This window comes from Macrobrachium nipponense, chromosome 8 (assembly GCF_015104395.2).
Source record: "Macrobrachium nipponense isolate FS-2020 chromosome 8, ASM1510439v2, whole genome shotgun sequence".
Taxonomy (NCBI): Eukaryota; Metazoa; Arthropoda; class Malacostraca; order Decapoda; family Palaemonidae; genus Macrobrachium; species Macrobrachium nipponense.
Genome location: NC_087203.1, coordinates 71403359 through 71415079, shown reverse-complemented (window position 1 = coordinate 71415079; position 11721 = coordinate 71403359). Strand labels below are relative to the sequence as shown.

The following is an 11721-nucleotide window of genomic DNA, read 5'->3' as shown; positions in this document are numbered from 1 at the left end:
ATGATAAAAGTTATCCATGAAATCTTCAGAAAATTAGGAACTTATAATTTAATCAATCCGGAAGTTAAGGCCATTCCAAATTTAGTTGGTGTTGCATCTATCAATATTTCAAACTCTAAAAAAACAGAAATCAAATGAAAACACCCCTAAGATACAGATTGTTCTTTCCTATAGTACTTTCTTTTTTTGGTAAACTGACAATTTTTTACTGTAAGGAATGATGTGCTTCACGGTCAAGATTACAGAGAGGAAAAGGAAAATTTATGAAACTTACAATTACCAAAATATGATTTATTAGAAATATTACATCTCATTTTTTTACAATATTTTCAGCTGTGTTATGTACAGACAGGCACATCATATATATAAAAAAAAAGTTATGCATATATAAAAAAATTTTAAACTCGAGACTTAAAAGCCTCTTGGTCATATCTTATTTCTAATCTTCAGCAGTTTAAAATAATTTAAAGATAGTAAAAATAAATATATATGCGTACATATAAGAAACTTTAGTCGGCAGTCACACACATAGTATACATCAGTTTATATAAATTAAGAGAATTGTTGTAAAACAGGAGCTATAAATCAGATTAACTTTTAGGGTAAATAATATAAACGAAAATAACGTTGCAAGACAAAAAGAATTTTTTACAATAGGAAATTAGTATTTCAGCTTGGTATAAGCAATCTTGGGTTTTTTCTTTCTTTTTGTTCTTTTGTACTAGGCACATCTGACTTCTAATTGAAAATACGACTAAAATAAAAATGAGTAGTCTGATTTTCATTCTCATATTTTTCTCTTTTTGCGTAAGTAAGGGTAATAAATTTTAAGCCAGGTGTTGATGGCGACCCCTAGGTCGTAAGGATGCAGTATTGGCGTTGCCCTAGTGCGGAGAATAAACTTGTCGCCGAGTTCCCTAATCATGGCGGCGTTGCGCGTCTTAGCGCTCAGCAGCCGTGGCACCATCAACTCCCAGTTGTCAAGCGTTAGTGGATTCAGCCTTAACCGGACGTACTTCACCCGCGACAGAGCCATGAGCCTCTTGATCTCCTTTTCGTGCGACACGTCACTGGTTATCACCATCTGGGAGGACTTGAAGCGCGTCAGGATGTTACGGATGAAGCTTTTGGCGGCGGGCTTAGCCTCATGGAAGCCGTCCACGAGCCAGAGTATCTTGGCAGCCTTCAGTCCCAGGTAGATCCCCTCCGTGCTCATGTGTTTTGGGAAGTAATCGAACTCGAGCTTCTTGCAGAGTATCTTCGACGGCGAATCGGAAGTCACGCTCTTGGCATCGATGAGCAAGACCAAGCTGAAATCTTTAATGTTTCTCACATCCTCCGCCTCGTCTAATATCCACTGGTAAAGAAGGTAATTGAGCAGGGCAGACTTTCCAATTCCCTTCGAGCCGTAGATGACGAAGGCCCTGTTCGGACTGCCTTGCTTGACGGGAGCGCAGTTGCCGTGCCGTTGGCAGAAATCATTCACAAACAAGTTTTTGACGTTCACACGTGGACCTTCCCACAACAGGTATCTCGGGAGGTAGGTTTCGTAGAAGTTCGGCACTTGGTTCGTGATGACTTCGGTGTTGTGGATCTTCGCGAATTCTAGGAAGGCGAAACGCATCATTCTAAGGCACCCTTCCAGGGTCGAATTGTCAGGCTCCTCGTACGAATCACCATTTATGGACATCTGCAAAATAAACAAATTAAGTATATGTAATACATACATATATATATAATATATATATATATATATATATATATATATATATATATTATAATATATTAAGTCAAAGTGATATACAGATTTCGCTGCATAAGTAATCTTTATCTAATGAAAACTAATTTACTCATACAGCCAAATGTCAACTTAATGGCATCAGTTATTATAATAGGTAATAGTCATCACAGATCAAGCGGGTAACACGCCATCACGTGCCCTGTTACAATGATGTTCCCTAACATGGTAAACTAAGGGAATAAAACACCTGGTGAGTACCTGTCAACTCTATCCAACCAACCGCGAAGACGATCTGGGCAATTATGAAATATTCATGCTAAATTTATCTTTTAGTATCCGCTTACAGATTAATAGATAAAATTAATCTTGATAACTCATCCTAACATATCCCCAAATAGCCTACACGGGATGGAACGGGTGTTTACTGCTTCAGTCCGGATTACTTACATATCTTATCTTAAATTTCTCATATTTAAACTGCTGGTCTCTTATGGTATTGTCTGTTAAGTCGATATCAGATTGAGAACCGGTATTAAATATAGTTTAGTTTTTTTTTCCCTCATACTGCATTGCATTTCAGGAAAACTGTCTTAGAGTAAATGGTTAGAAGCAGATTTCTGAGAGAGAGAGAGAGAGAGAGAGAGAGAGAGAGAGAGGAAGAGGAGAGAGAGAGAGAGAGAGAGAGAGAGAGAGAGAGAGAGAGAGAGATTCTTAAAGGCCAGAATTCTGGAGAAAACTGTAAGCGACCATTGGAACTTCTCAAGGGTCTGTGTATTAATTAATCCTGCTGTGTATGAACTGGGAAGAATTCGGGTCTTTTCATGTTATATGTAGAACATGTCAGTGCTTTGCTGCTTTTTCAAACTTGGATAAATCGCTCTTAAGGCAAAGAACCCTGATTATCAAAAGCAGTCTACTTCCCCAAGCCCTATGGCGGAAGGAACTAGTATATGCTGCAGTTAATTAACATTCTTGGACCAAGATTTCTTCAATACATTTGTAAGTGCAAATATAATTAAGATATATCAAGTATAAAGCAGTAGCAAATTTCCAAGTTATATACAAAACTAGTATAGTAATGGAGTGTGTATATATTACTTAGATTTTTTTTGTAATAAATCATTAACTATGTAATTTCTAACACTGACATTTGGGGTAAATGACGGAGCGGCGACATAGTGGCCACCGATCAGGGAACGCGGCCACTTTCCGAAAAGGCACTCGAATTATGCCATTATTTCATAATTTAGGAGAAAGCGCTTTCTTCGAGAAGAGTATAGAGGTCAGTTGTACTGCCTGCAGTGGATGGGCCACAACTCTTCACTGATCCTCATGGCAGTGAATTAAAGTAATTTTTCGGGAAGGTGGCCGCATTCCGGGACCGGTGGTCGCTATGTCGCCACTCGGTCATTTACCCAAAAAAATAAAAAAAAATTACTTAACCACTCCTAATTTACTTTGTTTTAAAGAAGAATATAACAGCTCTTTATACGAAATTATCAAAAGTTATACAATGTGTTATTAAATATTGTATATTTCAATTTTTCCATGTCTGTAATCAACAGCTAAGGAAGAGGTTAAAACTATCCATGCAGAATTAATTAGAAAATAACTATATATACAGAACAAATAGTTATAAATATGCGCAATTGTACTAAGTCAAAACTAACAACAAAAAGCTTTGTCGATCGATGACCCTGTAATAAACTCTATTTTCCATAATTAACTAATCTAAAAAAAATTGGTAATACAAACTGGCCCACTACAAACTACGGTTCTAATAAAGTCTACATGTAAAAACATATAAAAGCCCCCGTCCCTGAACATTTTCTAGCACAGTAAGCATAAGACCTTAAATGTAAGTAAATGGAGGACACAGATTAACACTCGGGAGCTACTTTTTGCCTAACTGACCAACCCTTTCGGGACTTAAGTCATGAGTCAGTTGAAAGTCAGTTGAAAATTAGTCAGCCCATGGAACTGGGATTTAGGATTACCCGTATTCATTTTTGTTCCTACCCAGGTGCTAAATGAATCATAGGCGACAAAGTACAAAAGATATATTAAGCCTAACGAAAGCGAGGTACGGTGCGTGAAGAAAGAAAAAGCTTGTAGATTTTGATAAGCTAAAATTTAATGATAAAATTTTGTAACTAAGGTTACCTTCACCAAACAACTATACTATTCAAGTCGGCACTTTTAGTACGCTAATGGATACATTTAAGTGTGATCTTGAAGCATAGTACATTCAATTATACTTAAACTTGTTTATGCACTCATGGCGCCTAAACCAGGTTGCCGAAAACAATGGCTAGTGCTATAATGTAGAAAAGTACAGAAGACCAGTTGATTAATTTATAATTTACGTATATTGTGTATATGTTTGTCGTTAAGCATAAGATTTTCAAAGTTTATACATAGTAAACAAAATAAATTTGCTCTTCAAAAACAGATCATAAGAACCTGAGAACGTTTACTGGTTTCAAGAGAATAGCAGCATATCGCTAACGCTAGAATTGACTAACATCCTAGGACGAAGTACTACAATTCTGTATACTTGTCAGTGAGCAAATGGTTAAGAAAGGCTTACGTAGGAGGGACAAAAGGAAGTCTAACAATATCGCTACCAGCAGACTACAATTGGTACACGGCAGCAGTAGACTTATGAATACTCATTGTGTTCAATTCAAAGATAACTGCATTTGAAATTTAGAACATGTATAACGTCGCCGAGTAAAAATGTCACTAGTTTTACCTTGGAAACAGATGAAGTCTTTTTAGATGGGAAAACCACAACACGATTCCTCTGGAGAAGAGAATTTTGATACGAAAACTTCCTGATCAAACGAAATCACGATGTGAAGTCAATGAGGACCACACGTACCCAAGTTCTCCGGGTGAATGAAGTTCTTGAGGAATCGAAGGTCAAATCTAAGTTGTGGACTGGTCATTTTGTCCTAGGTGGCCTTGGCATGTCTCGCCTAAATCCCCCAAAAGTCCTCCTGGGCCCCCTTCATCCCCAGACCCCCAATGTCACGCGATCTAGATTTGTCTGTTCTTGTTAGTGACCGTTAGTGCTAACGGTAATGTTTCCGCGATAACGAGGTGGTCAGGAATATGGCGGCATAAGCACTGAATTGTTGCTGTTGTTGTTACTGTTGAATTAAGTTGCCTTCGGACCAGCACGGGCTCTTAGTTTACAAAACACCAATTAGGCTAATAAACAACTGGGTGCCCGTTATTGTTTTTGATCTTCCACGGTTGTGGCTTCTGCCTTGAGTCTTCCAGAAGGTTCTCTGAGTTGAGAGTGGAGTGGTTGGTTTGTTGATTAGTTCAGCGGTAAACCGACTTCATATCTTCATTAATAGCCGCGTGTAAAACGAGAACCTTGATATTAGTAAATATATATATTTTTCTAGAAATTATAGTTTGAAATGTATAAACATTTTCTAACAACTATATCCTGACTTATCCGTTCATATATGCACTATCCCACGCACAATCATGAAAACGTAAATATTTTCTTATTGCTTTTGAATTATCCTTAATATTCTCTAATATCAGCGCGATTTTACACGTTGGCAATCTCTTAGCAAGGCTTTTTTTGTTGTTGTTATAAATATATTATTCAAAATGTACTTGTACTTATATGAAACCAGTCCAGATAAGAGGGTTAGTCAGCTCTCGTGAAACATTTATAGCCAACCAAGAGCTTCTTCTTATATAATGTGATGTTTGTATTAGCAAAAGCATCTTTAAATTAAGGGGATTCATTACATCTCGACATCACTTAAAATATCAAGCTGTGTTGCGAAGGATGTTAGCAGAATGCCAGAATTATATTTTAATGAAAATTCAGTGCTTAGTTCATTACTGCTTCAGCTCATGTCTCTTTGTAAACAATTAAGCTGTTCACATTCATTTCTTTGCCCCGGGAAAATATTCAGAGAATAAACGGAATACTTTGAAATTTTTGAAATTCCTTTGATGAAAAGATGAAATTGCATATATATATATATATATACTATATATATATATATATATATATATATATATATATATATATATAATTATATATATATATATATATATTATATACTCGTATATACTTGCATATGAGAGAGTGTTTACAATTCTTACGCTGAATAACATAAAATTGCGACCAATTTAGAACATTCAGATCACTTTCACAAGACCCAAAGATATTCTTTTGATTCCAAGCACACCTTCTCACACCAAAGAATCATGTGACATACATAAGCACATGCATACATACATAATACATAATACATACACCCACACACACACACACACACACACACACACACATATATATATATATATATATATATATATATATATATATATATATATATATATTATATATATATATATATATATATACACGAGTATGTGTGTGTTTATACATAAATATGTATATATATCCCCTGGTAATTCAGTGGAGAAATGGTATTGCGGTTAATGATGTTCTTTAGAATATCACATAAACATTTGCTTAACTAAACATTGCCCATACGGTGTCCTGTATTTATCTTCCATAGGGTTAGAGTTTGAAATCATGAGTAGCTTACTCACCTAACAAGAGGTTGGAGGCGGTACCGATCGGATGTTAATCCCAGGAGTGTTTTCATCTCAGGTGATAATCCAGAAGGAAAATAGCATCTGCCACCAGTCTTGGAAACCAAGCACAACAGGTTCGCCATTTTGTCTCTTGCCAGACTACTATTAATTATCAAGGGACTTATCATTCGTGCGATAGGGCGATAGCAGGAAGGCAAGGATGATAAGATTATAAAGTCGATGGGAGATTACCTCTTAGCATTCGGGAGAAACAGCGAAAGAGAAATTTGCATGTTTGTATACAGAAGTGTTTTACCATACCACCCAAACATTCCAAAAGATGGTTCTGGAACAGTAAAGCTGTGAAATCCTAGGGTTACTAAAGAACTGAATAAAGAAATGCTTAAAAAAAAACAGGGCGTGACATTAGAAAAATATTTAAGAATCCGCAAATTATCAATGACAAATAGAAGAGAGAGAGAGAGAGAGAGAGGAGAGAGAGAGAGAGAGAGAGAGAGAGATTCTGGTAGAAAAGCTTTTGTTTAATAGACTAATGGACAAAGACAGAAAGAAACTCGCCCGATGATCAAATTATAAAGCCAATAAACTAAATGAGAGAAAATTTTAAATGCGATCATGGACACATGAGCTCATGTTATACAGCTAATTAATATGAATACATTATTTAATACATTTCTGAATTTTTGCAAAAAAATGTTTGGAAAATCTTGCCTAAGGTTATTTCATCAGAGCTCATACAGCATCTGTCCTGAACAATAAAAAGTGCCATTGAAAGCTGATTTAAACATGAAATGAAGAATAACAATGAAATCGGGCAATTACGAAGATCAAGACCATTAAATCTTTAAAGACACCTGGGAGCTTGTCTGGGACACAGTCCCTGTAGATGCTGCCAATTTTAGGAAATATTCCGGTATTGCAAATTCGAATTCAAAAGAGTCAATAATGAAATTGAAATGATAAAGTTGCTACTTTACGGTTTGTCAATATTGCCCCCCGCAGCCCCAATATAATCTCCACTTGAACATGCGTGAACAGACATTGCAAGTGACAGCAGCAATACTACTTTTCTCTTGCTGGCAAAACAGCGTTACTAGATTCTGAAATGGGATTCAACAGGTATTTTATCTACTTAAATTAATTTGGGGCCACCACTGGCAAAAGATCATTGCAGAATATTGAATACAATTTTGGAACTGTTGTCTTTGGCTAAAAATTCTAATAATAAAAGAAATCGACCGGATATCGATGGGTATCATAATTATACATATAATAATAATGATATTACATACACACACACATATAACTGTATATATATATTATTAGATATATATATATATATATATATTATATATAGATATTATAATTATATATATTATATAAATAATATTATATTAAAATAATATATACATTATATATATAATTTTAATTTCTATTAAATTAAATAATTAATATATGTATATATATATTAATATATTATATATTATATATATATATATATATATATATATATATATATATTATATATATATATATATATATATATGGATATATAATATATATCCTATATATATATATATATATTATATATATATATATATATATATATATATATATATATATATATATATATATATATATATATATATATATATATCACGTGTGAAGAGAAATTTCTTAATCTCATCCGGAATCTATGTATTTATACAAATATATATAAATATATACCATATATATATATATATATATATATAATATATATGTGTGTGTGTGTGTGTGTGTGTGTGTGTGTGTGTGTGTGTGCGTATGTATGTATGTGTGTATAAAAGCGTTGGAAGCATGTACCAAGATGTACCCCAATACCAACAAATCAGGAATACAGAAAAAAAAAAATCCTAAAAGAATATACTGGAATCAACCCATGCTTAAAGGATCATGGAGACTGGAAGGACTCGTGAAGGATTAATACCTCTCCTTTTTAATCTTGCCCTGGAGAGGATTATTGGCATTTCGAATTCTCGAGGGTTCAATAAAGGTGAATCAGACCTTTCCCACCTGGAACCTTCTTAATCCATCTTTGTACTGAGATACGATGTTTGCTTTTCTTTTTACCCTGTTTTTCAGATGTCTGAGATTACTCATTCAGTATTCGATTTCGACTTTTATTTTACCGTTCATTAGCATAAAAGAATTCATTCTTATACTACTACTACTACTACTACTACTACTACTACTACTACTACTACTACTACTACTACTAATAATAATAATAATAATAATTACACTATAAATACCACCCAGTCGAATTAGAGGACTGTGATAGACCAAAAAAATAGTAATAATAATAATAATAATAATATAATAATAATAATAATAATAATAATAGTCTTATTATGCCAAAGATATCCTAGATAATAAATTGGATTATATGGCTTATCATAAATACAACAAATGTTATCAGACTCATTCTGAAAGAGAGAAACCCCTAAATTTCGTTTTAAGGATTTTGTATTTCTCGAAATTCATTTTCCCTTGATTCGTCATCGTGGTGTGCTATTATCTTTTTAATATATTTTTTTGTGATGAAATAAAAGTAATATTTAAAATATCATCTGAACATATATTCTGGAAACTGAATTGAATGTACTATATATATATATATATATATATATATATATATATATATATATATATATATATATATATATATATATAGTGTGTGTGTGTGTGAATATATGGGCTAATATTAAACTATCAGAAACACTAACAAGCAAAGATGAGGCATCTGCTTTGCTTCATCACAGCGCTATTCGATGACGCGTAGAAATCACAACCACAACAAGTCAAACAAATGACCAAGTGGAAGGTAATCAGTGACTCATGCCTCCGCCCCCCCCCCCCCCCCCCCCCCCCCCCCCCGCCCCCCCCCCCCCCCCCCCCCCCCCTAACATCTCCATGTTCCCTCACCCCTCACCTATCACCCCTCTGCCCAACACGACGCATGCATTCTCCGTATCTGGGGCTTCACTTCGACAGTGGGCCAAAGAACAGAGAGGTAACACGATTTGAAAGGTGCAGGTCAACTCATACGGTGGTCCACTTCAACCCGAGCAACCCTTACCCCTACAACCAGGTATATAAGTGCTGTAGGGTTAAGTCCTTCCACAGTTGTGACTTGTACCCATTGGGATCGCTTGATTCATCTGACTCCTGCAACTAAACTTCTGTCAACTTGTGATTGGTGAAATATTAACTGACGATAGTATTTTTTCTCGTTTCTTCTCTGGCTGATGTGTGAATTACTTCGGAAGGATGATCTGTATCGTAGAATAGCGTCACGAAAACGAAGGTCATCGACGTCAAATCTACCAGTGTATCAAGGTAAGGAATCCGTAGCAATTAAATATCAAATGATTTTATTAGATTTTTCAGCCATTATGGGGTCATGTAATCGTCTCTATTTCATTTTACTGAATGGACTGACTATTCACAATTCCATGAGTAATTTAATTTGAAAGTTAGTTAATACTTTTCCTGGTGGTGGTAAAATAAAATGTGAACCAGACGTTTAAATCTCGACGTCTCTTTGGGATTGTTTGGGACCAGATATGCATTTTTTTTTCTGTTTAGTTATTGTTGGCGATCAGATTTCTCTAATAATATTTCTTCGTATTTATTTATGACCGAATTACGCTAATATACGTTTAATGTTGTTTGTCACTAAATTTCCGTTAAGATTATTTATATTTTTTTTTAATTATGTTTCTTGAGAAAAAAATTCCCAGTTTTGTTTAGATTATTAATAGTTTTTCTTTAATGAGGTTTCTTGTGATGAAATTTCCCATTTTTTTATTATTTATAGTTCTTTAATAGGTTTTTTGTGACGAAATTTCCCATTTTTTTAGATTATTTATAGTTTTTAATGAGGTTTTTGTGATGAGATTTCCCAGTTTTTTTTTAGGTTATTTATACTTTTTAATGAGGTTTTTGGAATTAGGTTTCCCAAAATTTTCTTTTTAGAATAGTTATAGATTTTTAATGAGGTTTTTGTGATGAAATTTCCCAGTTTTTAATTTTTTATTATTTATAGTTTCTAATGAAATTTATTTAAGAAGTTTCCCAAATTATTCTTTTTAGATTATTCTTAGTTTTTTAAATGAGTTATTTTGTGATGAAATTTCCCCAATTTTTCTTTTTAGATTATTTATAGTTTTGTAAATGAGTTTTTTGTGATAAAATATCCCAAATATTTCTTTTTAGATTATTAATAGTTTTTTAATATTTCTTTGTAACGAAATTTCGCTTATATTGTCTTTGATTTTATTTTGTAGATTTTTCGATTAGTTGTTGGACAGATTTTGTGTTTGTTGAAACAAAGACGTTAAATTTCAAAATTACTCCCGTGTTATGTAAAGAATTAGATGATTTAATTTTATGCCATTTCATTTTTTTATTAACTGTTGGACAGATTTTGTGTTTATTAAAACAAAGAAGTTGAATAATATCATTTTACGCGTTTCATGTAAAGAATTAAATTATTATTTTGATGCATTACATATTAATCAATTATCAAACGGATAACCTCAGGTGATCGGAAATAAAGTTAGAAGAAAAAGGTCGCGAAAGAAAGGTAGCTTTAGCTGAGTCAGTTTTTCTGACATGGCTATAAAATCAGGGGAAAAAAGATCTATAGAAAAGTTTTTTTCCGCGGTGAAAAGTCAGAGAAAGTATTAAAGATAAACAACCGCCCTTTCTACTTGTCAAATTTACTTTTTGGCGATGAAATGCAATTTCAAAGAGAAAGACATTTTCCCATCATGGACACAGTAATAGAAAAAAATGTACCAAAAAAGTGTATTTTTAGCATGAGTTATAAATTCACATGAAAAAATTGTGGCAGTGAAAACATTCTGAGAATGGTAAAAAAATCGCATTTCAAAATTTATAAGCTTATTGTTTTTCCGATACAATGTACACTCAATAATTTCTCCAAGAAACGGTCGACAGAATTCCATTATTATTCACGATATAACATTGAACAGACTTAAGATATAATCTAGAAAGTTATAAGCAACAATTATATAACGGACATTTTCACTTCCTGCTCAGTAAAGTCTCATACAGTCTTAGCCAACTTTACAGAAACAAGTAAAAACAAGAAAAAATTGAAGCCACTCAAAGGCCAGGTTTACTTTAATGGTATGAATGGCCAGATACATCGGCTTATAATGCCCGAGAGAAAAAGGATAATCGCGGACAGAAAATCCTGTTTGTCTGTTTGGACGAAAAAGCACTTTTTCCCCTGACGTGAAACCACAATATTGTCAGCGAGTAGAATACTTTTCTTTTTCTCTGTATAAATTACTGCAGTTATTGTA

At 33.7% G+C, this 11721-nt stretch overlaps 1 protein-coding gene across 1 annotated transcript; it reads right to left on the bottom strand.

Moving 5' to 3' along the window:
* Nucleotides 1-270: 270 nt before the first annotated feature.
* Nucleotides 271-4743, bottom strand: LOC135223288 (uncharacterized). The gene is made up of 2 exons (XM_064261760.1): nt 4497-4743; nt 271-1690 (listed from the first exon to the last, which is right to left on the bottom strand). The coding sequence occupies exon 2, from the start codon at nt 1688-1690 to the stop codon at nt 788-790; it is 903 nt and encodes a 300-aa protein (XP_064117830.1). The 5' UTR covers nt 4497-4743; the 3' UTR covers nt 271-787.
* Between the last annotated feature and the right edge of the window lie 6978 nt (nt 4744-11721).